At 34.4% G+C, this 16,861-nt stretch overlaps 1 protein-coding gene across 1 annotated transcript; it reads right to left on the bottom strand.

Moving 5' to 3' along the window:
• Positions 1-4,983: 4,983 nt before the first annotated feature.
• LOC125659336 (ornithine aminotransferase, mitochondrial-like) lies at positions 4,984-16,569 on the bottom strand. Its single transcript, XM_048890981.2, has 9 exons — positions 16,442-16,569; positions 15,213-15,405; positions 14,698-14,922; positions 12,098-12,321; positions 11,784-11,956; positions 11,556-11,634; positions 10,497-10,610; positions 8,718-8,856; positions 4,984-5,914 (listed from the first exon to the last, which is right to left on the bottom strand). Exons 2-9 carry the CDS (start codon positions 15,397-15,399, stop codon positions 5,754-5,756), a joined length of 1,302 nt encoding a protein of 433 aa, XP_048746938.1. The 5' UTR covers positions 15,400-15,405; positions 16,442-16,569; the 3' UTR covers positions 4,984-5,753.
• Positions 16,570-16,861: the final 292 nt, after the last annotated feature.

The raw sequence follows: 16,861 nt of genomic DNA, 5'->3' as shown, positions 1-16,861 counted from the left end.
AGTCTTTCTGGCTATGTAGCATAAAGCAAATTGTACAAACGTCATAGATATGTAGACACTGTGTGTTACTCTTTATCAGGTCGGCAATGAGTATGCTCGCGAGGAGCATCACATAACCTTGCACATTCATTAAAACCCGGGATATACATTTCTTCTATTTCAATCCCGTGAGGATCCGGGTAAGGATAGGCCCTCGGTACCCCCTTGCTTGTCGTAAGAGGCGACTAAATGGGGCGGTCCTTCGGATGAGACCGCAAAAACCGAGGTCCCGTGTCACAGCAAGTGTGGCACTAGGAAAGATCCCTCCCTACTCAATGGCCATTAGCGACGAGCATAGGCCTAAATTTTGCAGCCCTTCACTATGGCAAGCCCTTTTACTATTTATTCGTAAAATAAGATATCTCTTTAAATAAGAGAGATATCTCTATTGGTTAAAGAGATATCTCTGTAAGATAGATATATCTCTGTAAGATAGAGAGATATCTTTTTACGCTAGGGAGATATCTCTTCACGCTGGGAGATATCTCTTTCACTTTGAGAGATATCTCTCAAAGCTTTAGAGATATCTCTCAGATAGAAAGAAATATCTCTCTAGCGTAAAGAGATATCTCTCTATTGATGTAAAAAGAGATATCTCGAGATATCTCTTTAAATTTTCAAAAAGAGATATCTCTTTAACCCTAGAGAGATATCGCTTTAGATTTTTCCCTCGGTGATCATGACTTCTCCCCTTTGCATTGTTATTGAAATGATATAACCCTATTTTTAACCAAGCAAAATACTTCTAGTGTACAAATGGCGGGAAAGGTTGAAGAGGTGATTGGTGGTAACATTGTCAAGTTGCCGAGAGACCAAAATCTAGTCTAACTTGCATATTTCATCAATTTATTGTCTTTGTTTTTTGTTACCTGTATACATTTCACATGCGGTAAAATCAAAACCTTCCCACGGGATTGCAGCCATCAGGGTGTTGCTAAAACGCGGACGGAACGGAATTTAAGAGTTGTTTACAAGCGATAAAACAACTTTATCTAAAAAATTTGCATCATAAATTGAGTAACCAAATTTAGTTAAACGTTGATATAAGAATTTACAAGGCATTTTACAAGAATTTTGAAATTTCGGTATTGACAGATGTGTTAGCGAGCAGTAACAGCTATGGGTAAAGAATGAAAAGAACACACGTGGTTTATTGGTTTATACCCCCCCCCCCCCCCCCCCCCCCCCCCCCCCCCCCCCCCCCCCCCCCCCCCCGGTGGCAAAACGTCATTAACGCACATGTACATGTACATGTATTTACTCATAATACCGTGTATGTGTGTACTTACAACAGGGAGTGTGATATGTATAAAACAATAAATAATAATTCATGATCTTATTTAGTCAACAAGTTAAACATCTTGTGTTTGATTTATTACTTTTTAACTTCCAGGAGACTTAGTAACCGCAGCACTCCAATCCTAAATAGGGAAAACTTCTGGCAGTTAATTTTTTTAAAACTAAATACTTGTATAGCTTAACATTTGGATTAATAATGAGATAACTTTTAATTCCATTCAAGCATAAATTCTGTGTTAGCTATTTCATATATTATGAAAATAAATCTGTTAATTTCTCTTACTCTTGGGTCGTAAACTTCATCCTAGTTAACATTGGTTTTGTTTCTATCTTTCTTTCCCGCTGTATCATTTCAGTTTCAACACTAATTCGCAGGATATCGGTAAATGTACGAACGTTCACATAGATTCATCCCAAATGAGGCAAAAACTTTTTTCTTCACGGACTCATTCGCTCATTTGATGTGATACATATATGTTTATTGTACCAGGCGTAGAACTAAATTCAAATTCAAATTCAGTTATCTTAAACATATGTAGCTCGATTAAAAGCGCGTTCAATGGGGAAAATTGTTCAAAAAATAATTTTATCTTTTTTCAATGTTGTTTTCGGGGGGTGGGGGTGTACCTTTTATTCACTGGATGGGCTCATAAAATCTTTTCTTACGGTACCAGCCAGAGTAAAGTAATAAAATTTGAAAGGGGTTCAATTATGCTTCAAGTCTTTTTCAGTATGTTATCTTATTTATTTTCTATTCATTTGTGAAACATCATACTGTCAAAATCTGGGGGGAGGGATGACAAAGCCGGGGAAAAAGATGGTGCCAACAGGCGCTTGCTTGATATATTTATTAAAATTTACTATATATGCAAATTATTAAGCAAGCGCATGTTGGTACATTCATCCACAAAATACACCGTGTAAAATACATAATGCATTAGTATGAGGTATCAACATGAAATGCAATCTCTACCCAGAGTTATCGTTCCTTGCTCTCACTAACACCTCTGTTAACGTCTCAAAATAAGCAATGTTATTCCACTTTTTTACGGCTAATAAAACTAAGAACTATTTTATAAAATATTGGGAAAATGTAGGACAAGCAACTAGTTGTAGATTCCCCCCCCCCCCCCCCCCCCCCCCATTACTATATATTCTTCATGTACCTATGTATAGGCCTGGTGCAATAGAACTACCCAATATCAACGTTTCAACCCAAATCAATGCTTCTTGTGTCACAAAAATACTTGACATCTGCTCAATATTTATTTATTTACGTATATTTTTGTAACTGAAGTCAAAACCATACTTTATTTTGAGCATACGTGCCATTTTAACAAAAATCTTGTAAAACCTTTGAGACGTTGACAGAGGTGTAAATGAGTGTAAGGAACGATAACTCTGGGTAGAGATTGTATGAAATGGTGGATTCTGAGGATGACTTCCTGTTCTCTCTGTAATTTCTGCATCCCTTGTTCATAATAAGCCTTTTGATTTTGCAAAGTGTTGACCTCCTCATAATATTTTTTCCGTTCTGTCTTCCGTTTCATTTTCCGTTCCGCGTTTTAGCAACACCCCAACCATCATGGTAAGATTTGCTTTGGCGAGTTTCCGTTTTAGGGAGAATTCCTTAAGTATTTAAACTAATAAAAATATTGGAAAGAGATATCTCTTTCTCTTTGAGAGATATCTCTTTTTCAACGATTTAAGAGATATCTCTTATACTGTGAGATATATCTCTCTAGGAATTCTTAGAAAGATATCTCTTTAAGTGAAGGAGATATCTCTCAGAGTAAAAGAGATATCTCTTTAAGTTAAAGAGATATCTCTTAAAGTATAAGAGATATCTCTTAAAGTTTAAGTGATATCTCTTAAAGTATAAGAGATATCTCTCTAGGTGAAAGAGATATCTCTTAAAGTGAAAGAGATATCTCTTTAAGTGTAAGATATATCTCTTAAAGTAAAAGAGATATCTCTTTGAATGTAAGAGATATCTCTCTAAGTGAAAGAGGTATCTCTTATTTAGAGAGATATCTCTTAAGATTAAGAGATATCTCTTTAAAATAAGAGATATCTCTTTAATTTAAAGAGATATCTTATTTTTTGAATAAATAGTAAAAGGGCTTGCCATACTTCACCGGCAGTGGTGACGTCTCCATACGAGTGAAATATTCTCCTGAGGGACGCAAACAATATTCAATCAATCAATCTTCTATTTCCAATGTAGAATTGTCTACAAAATATGCATTTTCATAATACACTCTCCACTACCATTTAGTTCATGGGAAGCACGACCATACACAAATAGAAATTACAAAGTTTCGTCTCAACTTCGTAGTGAAGCATGCGCTTGTACTTGATGTTACACTGTTTAAGAGGAACACTACATCGTTATAATGGCCGACTTCCTTTTGAAACTTGAATGAAAAATATGAATATCAGCAATACAAGTAATTTACTTTAAATCTAATCGCCTAGCTGGGTAGCTCAATAGGTTACTGTCTTGACTGCTGACCCATAGTTCTTGCATTTTTTGTCACTTTTTAATTTCAGATACCCCCGGTATCATTGTACATATCCTCCGGTCGACAGGTGATGCTTACTCCTCCTAGCCATCTGATCCCACCTCTTGCTATGTCCAGAGGTCCGTTTTCGCCCAACTCTCTCTATTTTGTATTCCTTATAGGAGTTAAGAGGTTGTTCGTTATCTTTACCTTTCATCCTCCACTCTCCATTCATACTGTGTTTCTCTGATGTGCAATTTCTCCTCAACGACACTTGCTACAAACTTTTTCAAGAATGATGAAAATGAAAACCAAATCCTTGTTCTAATGCAATTTACCATATGGAATGTAATTTATCCCCATGAATTCTAAATCAAGTACAAAAGAGTGAGGAAAATTTATAGTTATATAAGGAGGGATAATACACATGTATTTCAAGTTTTGCACAGCATAGAAAATTTACAAGTCCCGTAAGCTTATTTTTCATGAATTTTATATTTGTACTTATTACAACTAAACGAAACCTAAAATATATATGAACCCATGCATCCATTGTTTTTGGTATCAATTGTCTTTTAAAAGTTCAGAGAATATATCTCTTCTGAATCTTTAAAAGAAACAATGTCTCCCCTGGAAATTCATGTCATGTGATACTGAATTATTTGTTCAAGGTTATGACACTTTGTTATCAGCAACTTTTGTGTTGCAAATGGGTATTTTAAAGATTCAGGCCTCAAGAACATAAACTGAGAATATTCTTAAGTCTATTTCTAAATTCAAGCTAAGTTTTGAAATAATTTTCATAAACAAATAAAATTTTCAGCATATATTTGCATTTGATTTATTTTTTATAAACCTGCATTTTTTAAAAAACAATCTATGCTAGATAAATCTTAAGATATAAGTAATCAAAATCTTGACTTAGGTCTTTTCTCAGTTTATGGTCTTGGGGCCAGATGGTAGCAGAAAGCAGTGTTGCAGTTACTATTACATGACCCCTACTTAAACACAAAGAGATAAATATTTCAGATGTTTAGATAATTTCATATCTAGTGCATCACAATGACGAGTGTATATCAAACGAAAAACCCGGGGCACACACGAGAAATAGACCTGACCTTACAAAACACAAGATCATCAGTACACTGTAACCGTGATTTAATCAAATGCTGAATACCATTCCACATCTGCAACTTCATGACAAAAGAAGATTTTTCTACAACTTCATAAAACATAAAAGTTGGTACATCAAATATGAAATACCCTTTCAGAGTAACATGCATTGAACACAACACTCAGATCTTTAATTTTATAAACTCAAAACATAACTACACTAATTTGGATTAGTTAAAAAAAAAAAATAAAGCGAATCATTTGAGATTTCAAACCTCTATCACACTGTTTCAGTTTTTGCATTTCAAAGTTTCCTTCACAGAAGGAGTAATATCAAGAAGAAAAAAATTAAACGTTTCCAACTCCAACATCAAGATAATACAATGCCCTCACTTTGAAGAAGAAAAAAAACCCACTATAGTTATGGCACTAGAACACTGAAAAAAAAAATACTTTGAGACGTGAAAGAAAACTTCTCAATGAGATTATAATTTTTGAAAAATATTCTGAGATTTGAAAAGTTCCTTTTCAATGAGAATATCATTTTTCAAAAAATATTCTGAGATAAGAAAGTAAACTTTCAATGAGACATCTTGTTTTTTGTTTTTGGAAAAAGTTCTGAGATATGAAAAGAAACTTTTCAATGAGGAATTAATTTTTTGAAATTTTATCTAAATTAGATACTTTCTCCCAAAAGTTTTGATCACATGCTTTGATATTAATTTCCACCATTAATCAACATGGATAGTATCTAACGTCTCTCCTTGCTATGAAACGCAGAGGAATACGCCAACATCTTCAAAGGCTTTCAATGGTGCTCTTGATGATGGAAATGCACTCATTTAACTCTTGCTCGGAGATAACTAGGGGTGGGGCAAATCTGATGATGTCACCATGTGTGGGCTTGGCCAGTAGTCCATTGTCCCTCAGCTTGACACATACGTCCCAGGCATCATATTCTGTAAGTCATTCAAGATTAAATAAGGTAAAAAAAAAATTAATGGTTTCTCGGGCAAAAAATTTAAAAGTTTGATGAGGCAGGCAGGTTTTTTTTTTTAATTGGCTGTAGTATGAGTTATCTTTCTTTTTTATGTTGACTGTAGAATGAGTTACCTTTTCTTCCTCATGTACATGTTTATATAGAATACGCAATGACTTTAAAATAGCTTCACATTTTTTTACTAGTAAATGTATACTAATATTCTTAAAGACTTGCACATAAATGAGTATGCATTCAATTATTATTTGATAGAAAAAATACCTATAATTTTATTAAACCTTCTGAAAGTTTTACATAAATGTCCATAAGTCGAGTTACCTCATTTATATGAATAAACAAATATAAATTGAAAAAAAAAAAATCCATGCGGTACCTTTTTAACAGAAGCAGCAGGGCCTGAGAAACTATCGATTAATATATTTTTTTTTAGCCTAAGTGGCATTGTTGATAAATTTTTAATTTAACATCATTTAATATTTCCTGTAGATTATTGGTCATGAGAACGAATTTGTACTTGGCATACAAAAAAATCCAAAGTGACATGACAAGCTTTTTCCTTATTCAAAGACATAGCATCCCTGTTAATCATATACACAGGGGATGCTTACTCCTCCTAGGCACCTGATCCCACCTCTGGTGTGTCCAGGGGTCCGTGTTTGCCCAATTCTCTATTTTGTATTGCTTATAGGAGTTATGAGAATGATCACTGTTCGGTATCTTCACCATTCATACACATGTAGTGCTTAGTTTATGAGAAAACCCAAAATGTTAAACAATACGATGACTTCAAGAGGAATCCTACAAAAAGTATACTGTAAGGTAAAAGTTGCACAAAAATTCACTGCTAGTATAAAGTTTGTAGACTTGTGCCAGTGTAAGTTATCACCTATTTGTAAATTATTGTCACTAAATCATAAATAGAGTTATGCTTTAGTATCTGTTGTTCCCAGTATTTCATGGCTTTAGAACTACAGTGATGTCTCAAACACTTATCTGGGCCAATCATCACATTTCATCACTACAGGTACGAGTTCTTGATTATTTCTCAGTAAGTTTATTGATAAATGTAATGTCATAAAAACGCACTATAATATGTAGAAGTAAATTTGTTATGTTTTCATGAGTAACTGAAATTTGCTTGTCATATGTCACTTTAAATTCTGTTCTCATCTATTATAAAATCTTGTTCTTTAATTAGGGCTTTCCATCTTTCTGTGTAAAGCACTATTGATATTCTTCTGTTTATTATTTTCTTCTGCCAAAAAAAAACAAAAAACAATTACGCCTCAAGACATATCAAAAAACAATATAGATCTAGTCCATGATATTTGACATTTCCAAACATGCTCAGATTTGACCCTGTGTACCTGACCTTTGACCCCTTATGAACTTATGGGACTTGACACAAAAAACCATTGTTATCAATTCATCTCGGAAACTAAATAGTAGAGGCATGGCATTTTCACTAAATTCATCAGCTGATTTAGATGAAAAAAGTGAGTCTTGTTGATCCCAAAAGGGAGATAATGCCCTAGAAAGTTTGAAATTTTTACGTTAAGATTTACAATTCCTAAAGTATTAATCGTAGAAAGATGGAACCAACTGGAATGGGATCCTTGACCTTGAAAATTAGGTCAAAGTCAACCAAAATCTATGAAAATGAGCATTTGTCATACTGTCTTCAGCATATAAGATACCAATAAGATATGATATGCACAAGTAGTCACGTACCAACTTATTCCAACGCATTACATTAGAACTCTGAACTTTGACCTTTCTCTGATTTACAGTGACTTGCATAAAAAGCATTGTTATCAGTACAGTGTCGAAACCGTAAATGGTAGGAACATGAAATCTTCACCAAACTCGTTCCCTGATCAAGTGTAAAAGATGACTCCTTCCTTTTGATGGTTCATTGATCCCTAATGGGAATTGATTCCCCTGAAAGTTTGCAATTTCGTGTAGAAATTTACAACTCCTGATGTATTAGTTGTAGAAAAACATAACTAACTGGAATGAGATCCCTGACCTTTGACCTTGAAAATTAGGTCAAGGTCAATGTCATTAAGAAACTATGAAAATGAACATTTTTCATTCTGTCTTCAGCATATAAGATACAAAAAAGATATGATATGCACAAGTAGTCACACCCTAACTCATGTCAATGTATTACATTTCGACTCTGAACTTTCTCAGATTTACAGTGACTTGCGTAAAAACCATCGTTATCCATACAGTTTCGAAACCGTAAATGGTAGGAACATGAAATCTTCATTAAACTTATTGCCTGATTAAGTGCAAAAGACCATTTCTTACTTTTGAGAGTTTGTTAATTCCTAAAAGGAGTTAATGCCCCTGAAAGTTTGCGATTTAACATCCAAGATTTACAACTTCTAAAGTATCAGTCGTAGAGAGATGGAAAAAACTGGAATACCATCGTTGACCTTTGACCTTTAAAATTAGGTCAAGGTCAAAGTCATCCAGAATAAATGAAAATGAGAATTTTTCATACATTTTCAGTGTAATAGATATCTTTGAGATATAATATGCTGAAGTAGTCACATTACAACTTATTTTAATGTATCACATTACATCTCTGAACTTTGACCTTTCCTGGATGTACAGTGATTTTGGTAAAAATCCATTGCTATCGGTACAGCATCGATTAGAGAAGAAGCAGAAGAAGAAGATGAAGAAAAATTAACACTAAAACAATATGTCCCCCTTCTGGGAAGAGGAGACATAAATATAAGCACACTTACTGTCGTTAATGACAATGGCATTTAACAAGCCTTTGCCTCTGACTAATTTCACTTTCTCCTTTGGCAGTTTAGATAGTTCGTTTCTCAAAATTACTCCTAACTTCTCTGCATTGTCAGCAAGTTTCTCATCCAACAAGACCTAAATAGAAAACATAGTCATATACATGTCATGAGTCATATATCATCATGGAGAACTGTACTACAATATCACAACTCATGTTTAGCAGGAAACCACCACAGTGACTTACATTTGACCAAATAAATCAAAGCTATATACCGGGTTACTACTGTAAAAGTGGTTATTTACGGGGGGGGGGGGGGGGGGGGGGGTATTTATACTAACTATGCGGTCATGTAATAAGCATGTAAAATTCCCCTACATGTATAGTTAAAAATATTTGATATAATAATATACATTATATTCAGTTACCACATATTTTTCCCCAACATGTAATGTTGGACGTGGAAGAACGCGTACTTAACACCCAGCGTAAATAAGCACTTCTACAGTAACTTAATACTTATATACTATCACACATCTGATCTATTAATGTACTTGTGTATCACTGTGATCAGTGGTGTGTTATTTATTTAGTGGCGTGTAACATTCTAGTGTGAAGCTAAATGATTCAGCTGAAGTGTAAGGAATTGAGTAAGGGGTAGGTCGGGTGCAATCAATATCTACTGAGGGTGATGTCAAAAGACAATATCATTTACTCCTCCTTTTTAAAGATGATGTCTGATTAAATTCAGGCTATCAAAATACTTAACTTGACAGAAAACTGCATTGTTAATGTCTACAAACAACTATCAGATCCGCAACACATTTTTCATACACAGTAACTTTTGAATGTGCTTCTCTGAAAGATTTCTGTAAATTTTTGCAGTTTAACATCAAGATACTACAAGGGTTTGTCAAAGAAATCTTTCTTTACTACATCTAGCTTCAACCAGTCTTTATACTTTTTATCTAGGTATCATAAATCTTCACCACAAATATTAAAGTGACACAGGCCTCATAACAGTCTCTAAACTGCGCTGACAAATTGTGACATTTTTGACCCGAGTAGATGCAGCCATGTTCACTTTTGTTGCACTTCCAGTGAATGTCTGACATATGTATGTAAATCTAAAATATTTTCTAGAGATTATAAAGGCTCATTAATAAAATATATATCAAAATACCATATCAATATTAAAGCTGCAAAGTTCCTCATTGTAATGAATTATCATTGGTTGTTAACGAACACTAAATTCTTCTTAATTCAAAAAGTCTGTAGTAATTTCTTATTAATCTAGACAATCTCACATTGGAAAATAACGGAGTCAGTGAACTTGTCCTGGATAACAATCAGCCAGTCAGCCACCCATAACAATTCCACAACCATACAATGTCAGCCACCCATGTTGCTGTGCACTCGAGTATTACTAATCTTAAATCTAGGCCCTGCTTTACTGTTGGTGAACTTCCAAGAGAAAAGCATATCACAATGATTGAAAAAATGGTTTCGGGGGGGGGGGGGGGGGGGGGGGGGGAGGGAAGGGGGAAGCAGGGTTATGAAAGTTAAAGATGAGGAAAAAAACCAACAACAGAAGATGTAAGATTTAAGGTGTGTATCAGTTGTCAGGAGATGGACTTTTAAAACTATGAACCTCACAGCGACACTGGGAGAGTTAGCGTGTGTTTTCTTGTCAAATCTACACCACTTCTATATAAAAAGTCAGTGAAATGAAGGAGTGTTATGAAGATAACACATTTCTGAACAACACGACATGTACCTGTAATGCTGCAATGGCTACCCTACATCCTAGTGGGTTACCTCCGTATGTAGATCCATGTTCTCCTGGTTTAATGGTAAGCATCACCTCATCATCGGCCAAGACAGCAGACACCTGTCACAAATTTAGAATGGTGTGAAACGACATGCAGAGTACACGCTTACTTACCTTCAAGGAGGTCCACATTAATACTTATAATAGTATGATAAAGAAACTCTTACAATAGTATAGTTAAAGAAACTCACAATAGCATAATACACTCTTACACTTAAACAGAAATATTTTAGTGACACATCATCACAATAATTAATGAAGACTCAGTGGGTTATGTCACAATGCTGTCTATCTCTAGATCATGAATTCCCAAGTCCCGCAGCAGTTCTTATACTTTTTTTCAGTGATTTTTCACTAAAATTAAAATTTTTTGCAAAATAAATCTAATTTTGTTTTCAAGTTTCAAATTTCATACATTCCATCCATGACAATATTTTCTTTTAAATATTCATATATCCTAAACTACATGTACATAACAAATATCCTAATCTAAACCACATGTACATAACAAATATCCTAATCTAAAACACATGTATATTACAAATATCCTAATCTAAACCACATGTACATTACAAATATCCTAATCAAAACCACAAGTATATTACAAATATCCTAATCTAAACCACATGTATATTACAAATATCCTAATCTAAACCACATGTACATAACAAATATCCTAATCTAAACCACATGTATATTACAAATATCCTAATCTAAACCATATGTATATTACAAATATCCTAATCTAAACCATATGTACATGTATATTACAAATATCCTAATCTAAACTACATGTACATAACAAATATCCTAATCTAAACCACATGTACATTACAAATATCCTAATCTAAACTACATGTACATAACAAATATCCTAATCTAAACCACATGTACATTACAAATATCCTAATCTAAACCACATGTATATTACAAATATCCTAATCTAAACCACATGTACATAACAAATATCCTAATCTAAACCACATGTACATTACAAATACTCACTGGATAAATGCCTCCAGACAAAGCTTTCCCCAGAATAAGTATGTCGGGCTTAACATTTTCATGGTCAACAGCCAACATCCTGCAAAATCAGTGACTATATATAAAATCTCTCAACTTTATAAGGAACAAATGCATGTGTAGGAAATTTTTTTCATCCCCTCCCCCTAAAAAAGAAATTTTAAAATTTAAAATACTGTGAAAGATCGATTCATGCTCTATTTTACTCACTTCCCTGTTCTGCACAGTCCGGTCTGCACCTCATCAGCAATCCACAGCACATTGTACTTGGTACATAATTCCCTGACTTTTCTTAGGTACCCCTCCTGCGGGACTACAACCCCAGCCTCTCCCTGGATGGGCTCCACCATGAAAGCACAGCAGTTAGGATCCTGCAGCTCTTTCTACAACAGACAATTAGATATTCAAGAGAGGTAACTCTTTACAATACAGTTGTATGTATGAATGTGCATAAAATACAAAAATAAAACAAAAAAATCTTTCCCCCACATATTCAAATGTCAAGTTACAATATTTATGCTCACCTCTAGAGCTTCAAGGTCATTGTATGGCACAATTGTGTAACCAGGCAAATACGGGCCATATCCATCGTAGCTAGAAGGATCTGTAGAACTGGAAATAGCAGCCAGTGTTCTACCCCAGAAGTTCCCTTCTGCGAAAACAATTTTGGCTTGGTCTTTTGGGACTTTCTTAACATTATAAGCCCATTTTCTAGCCAGTTTATTAGCTGTTTCTCCACCTTCCACACCTAAAAATTTAATGCATACATGACTCCACATTTCATACCTAGAAATTCAATGTACTTGTAATTTACATGGGAGAGTAGAAAAATTAGGGCAGGAATGAGAACTGCTAAGCTACCCAGGCTGATATCCACGGTCGATATAGCCCCAACTACATGTACTACATTTTCCTCCCTCCTTAAATTGTCTTCACCCTTGAAGATACACAAAGCAGATTCTTTTGCCCCTAGCAAGACTTTCACCTGAAATGGTCAACGGCACCACATTTAATATATATCCCGTAGGAGAATTTTTTTTTGGCTGCACCAGGATTTGAACCTGGGACTCCTGCAGTACTAGTCAGGTACTCTAACCACTGAGCTATACAGGTCGATATCCTCTGTCCAAATAGCCCTAATTACTACAGTACTGTATACATAATGATGAATCCAATTTAATCCAATTTACTGAGGGCTAAGTTTAATATTGCACTGATTTCTGTGCCTTCTCTGGTGGTCCTGTTCTCCACTTAAGTTTAATATTGCACTGATTTCTGTGCCTTCTCTGGTGGTCCTGTTCTCCACTTAAGGTAACTGCAGATTCCTTATTTTACGCAAGTACGTTTAAAATATCACAAAATGCCTCATGGACATAAAATCTTGCAATCATGAATTCAGAAGTGGTCTATTATTGATCAAAAGTCTATTGATCAGCAATTTTAAAATAAAAGCAAGTTATTTTATTTTGTAAGTGGTGCTTTACGCGAAATTATGCGATGATAATTTCCTCGCGTATATTTTTAAATAAGAATCTTACAGTGCTACATAACCTAGAGAATATATGACATAGTAAAATTTGTATCATTCCACATAAATCGATGTTACCAATAGCAAACTGAAAACTAATTAAGCTCACAGTCTAATACTGGCCAAGGGTTGACAACTTGACATGATAATACGGATTTATACTACATTGAACATGCATATGCATTCTACCTATTCAATTTCATTATTAAGCATAATTTCTCATACACATTTAGTACTGATCAGATATCATTTATAAGAAAATTAATTGGTGCAAAGTTTGTGTGTTAAGATAGGAGTCTATTTGCTGATTCTTTGAAGTTTTGAAGGAATGACCATGGAATGCAACCATTCTGAAATGATATATGAGGAATTTCACTTTGTTGTTTATTTCTGGTCTGATACATGATGTGCATTTTTGCACGACATACTTACATTTACCACATGATTCTGCCAGTATCATAACATGCAAAAACTAAATATTCTAATATTACTAAGTATATGACAAATCATAATATGGCAGGCTGATTTCTTTTTGAAACACAAATGTAGAAATAAACATTGAAATTGATATTTATGTTCCTTGTGACCTCTTCAGTTTTGTTGTCTAGCTGGTTAACTCGATGGACAAATGTAGAGTTTGAGTACCACAGTTGTTTTTCAATACTCTCAATAACACTTCAATAAAATTGCAGTTTTTTGCTAAACAAGGTATATTTCAACAATTCCAATTTGAAACTGCTATTTTACACATTTCCTCCACAACAATCTTCTTTGCAATTGGTTTTTTGCTCCCCTCAATGAATATCACTGAACATAAACTAATGTATATAAAGGACGTTAAATGAACAACAAGGTGAGCACTTAAGTTAGGTTGGTACTTCTGTTACAGCTGTCCTTTTTCAGTAAAGTTGAGGAAAACAATGAATGTCCCATACAGTATTCCAACCAAGAGAAAATCCACAAGAGATGTATAATACACTTAGTCTAAACTATACTGGTTAAAAGGCTATCACTATTGGTCCAAGTTTTTGATCAGTGGGTTAATTTCTGTGTATCTGAATAATGTCAGAGGCCAACAAAACAATTAAAACCAAATTATGCCTTTTATCTCTCACAGCTAAAAAGTAGAAACTGTAAAAGGCAGATAGAAAGTCAATGGACAAGAAAGTCAAAGTGTTGCTTTACATTGTGAAACACAAAGTAAATATATACATGTCGTTTGCTAGTAAGTGTTCAAACACAATAAAATTCAGTCAAAGTGCCCCCGTTCCATACTGTAGGGAGTGTATTACGAATTTAAAACTTTACAAAAATATTTTTTTAAACTAGCTGTTAGAATTTTAAGTTTCCCACAGCTTTGTTTAAGGCTTTTTAAAATAGGGAAAAAAATTAAATCCTAGCTTGTTCAAGAATTTAAAAGTGTATCAAATTTTATTCTTGAGAGGGAAATTAAAATTTTATACAACCAGTATGCAAGTCATATAGTGCACACTGGAATTTTTCACCTCTATGACAAATCTTCAGATAACAAAATTCATTAGATCTAAAATCAGGACACCACCTTTCATAGCATGACAGAAATTTACAGAAATTTACCTGTGTTCATAGGAAGCACCTTATCATAGCCAAACAGTTTGGTGACATATTCTTCATATTCTCCAAGCACGTCATTGTAGAATGCTCTGGAGGTCAAGGCTAAAGTAGATGCTTGATCGGTCAGGGCTTTGATGATCTTTGGGTGCGAGTGACCCTGATTTACTGCACTGTAGGCACTGAGAAAATCGTAATAGCGATTCCCATCAACGTCCCACATAAATACTCCTGAAAATCAGATGAGATGTCAATTTCATAAAACGTGCGAGACCTTTTTCTTTCTTTTTTTTTTTCTTTCAATATCTTTTATATTACGTGCGAAACCTTGATACATTGAACTGACACAAGAATCAAACTGGTACCTATATTTTCATTTCCTAACGAATAGGGACTGTGATTATGCAATAAAGTCTCACAATTCTATATTCTGTGGACAATGACCTTCAACAGCAATTCCATCAAATTAAGTATGCACGTAAAATAAGAAGCCTCTGACAATACAAACACGTAGACATTACCTTCTCCTCTATTGATTGCCACAGGCAAGGGGTGGTAGTTGTGGGCTCCATATTTTGCCTCTTTATCAAACACTGTCTGGGACTTTGCTGTTTGGGTTATAACACCACGAACATTCTGTTGCAGACCTGTTAACTTCTGACAAGCATTCCCAAAAGCGTAAACCTGTCTCTGTACTTTACTAAACATTTTATCCTGAAACATGTAAATTACAATCATGAAAATGGAGATTTAGGAGGTACTCTACATCGTCCTTTTAAAAAATGAATGAAAATATAAATATAAGCAGATATTTGTCTATTCAGTTCAAATATCATTGCCTTGCTGACTAGCTCAGTAGCTTGGCATGTCGACTACTGGACTGTAAATTGTGGGTTCAAGTCCAGCAGGGTTTTTAAAAAAAATTTCAGATTGCTTTCTACTAAAACTGCATTTTTTTGACTAAATAAAGTAAATTTAAAAGTTTTCAATTTCAAAATATTGTTCCACTTTTCATCTAGATATCAAATTTCTCTGGTGTCGCATACCTCCTTAAGGAACTTGTCCCAGAACTAAGATATGTGTATACAAAGCTGTAAATACCATCAGATCTAGTACTTTAAGTGGTGGATCAAGTGCCTGGCATGTGCCCTACCCCCCCCCCCCCCTTTCACAAATATGACCTATTTTTTCCGAGTCTCAACAATTTACGTTTTGCACGAAATCATAAAATATAAGATGACACAAAATGAAAAACCAAATTATATATATTTTTTACACCCTGAATGGAATTAAGACTAAATCGCCGATTTATTCGATCCATGTTTGTTATGGTGTTCCATTTACACAGAAGAAGTTCTACCAGATTATCAATTTTCCTACTAAGTTGGGGTTTGAGATGATGAAATATTTCACAATACTACTTTTACACCCACCCATCATGGTTGCAAAAAATTCCTTACAATAAAAACTCCGCTATATATCAACAATATAGGATACACACCTGGGCATAATCATGTGATTCCCCACCATCCTACAAGGTTGTTTTAATTTATACTTCTTTCACCTGTGCCATATGCAAATGTTTGAATATTTGCATGTTCCTATTGTAATTTAACGGAATAAACCAAATTTAAAGAGCAAATAACTCTTACACTTTATCGCGAATCAAATAACATGATAATGCCCACACCTGCAGTAGAATGAAAAAAACACGAATACACGTGCTGTAAATGTACTGTATGTCACTTACCAGAAAAAAGCTTGAACAATGTTTAAGGTTATCGACCACGTCTGCAGTAGGTGTGTTAAAATACTGATTTTTGATTGGTGGAGAACAAAAAAAATAATAATATAAGAGTTCTAGGCCTCACTCTCAATCAAAAAATAAAACAATTTGTGCTTAAATATGCCTAAGATACATTGCATATTCTTATTAAAGTTTTTCCTATATTTTTAAAATATTAAACGGGGAAACATGACAAGAAATTCTCTAAAGCTGAGCAGAAAGGGATTTTTATCGTGCCACACCTGTTGAGACTTGGGGCCTCGGTTTTTGTAGTCTCATCCGAAGCACAGGCATCTGAAGTGTGGATAGCTTGTATAGATATTATGTACCCCCCCCCCCCTTCTAGAAAGAATTTTTTTTTTTATACAAAACCAATAATTTATC

Source organism: Ostrea edulis, chromosome 9 (genome assembly GCF_947568905.1).
Source record: "Ostrea edulis chromosome 9, xbOstEdul1.1, whole genome shotgun sequence".
Taxonomy (NCBI): domain Eukaryota; kingdom Metazoa; phylum Mollusca; class Bivalvia; order Ostreida; family Ostreidae; genus Ostrea; species Ostrea edulis.
This window is presented reverse-complemented; position numbering and strand designations above follow the sequence as displayed.

What these genes read in the sequence shown, in the direction of transcription:
- LOC125659336 (XM_048890981.2), bottom strand. Translation starts at nt 15,399, where the DNA reads ATGTTTAGTAAAGTACAGAGACAGGTTTACGCTTTTGGGAATGCTTGT. An exon ending in GGACTGTGCAGAACAGGGAA is followed by an intron (nt 11,635 to 11,783) that starts GTGAGTAAAATA and finishes CTGATTTTGCAG; the next exon opens with GATGTTGGCTGTTGACCATG. An exon ending in TGTCTGGAGGCATTTATCCA is followed by an intron (nt 10,611 to 11,555) that starts GTGAGTATTTGT and finishes AATTTGTGACAG; the next exon opens with GTGTCTGCTGTCTTGGCCGA.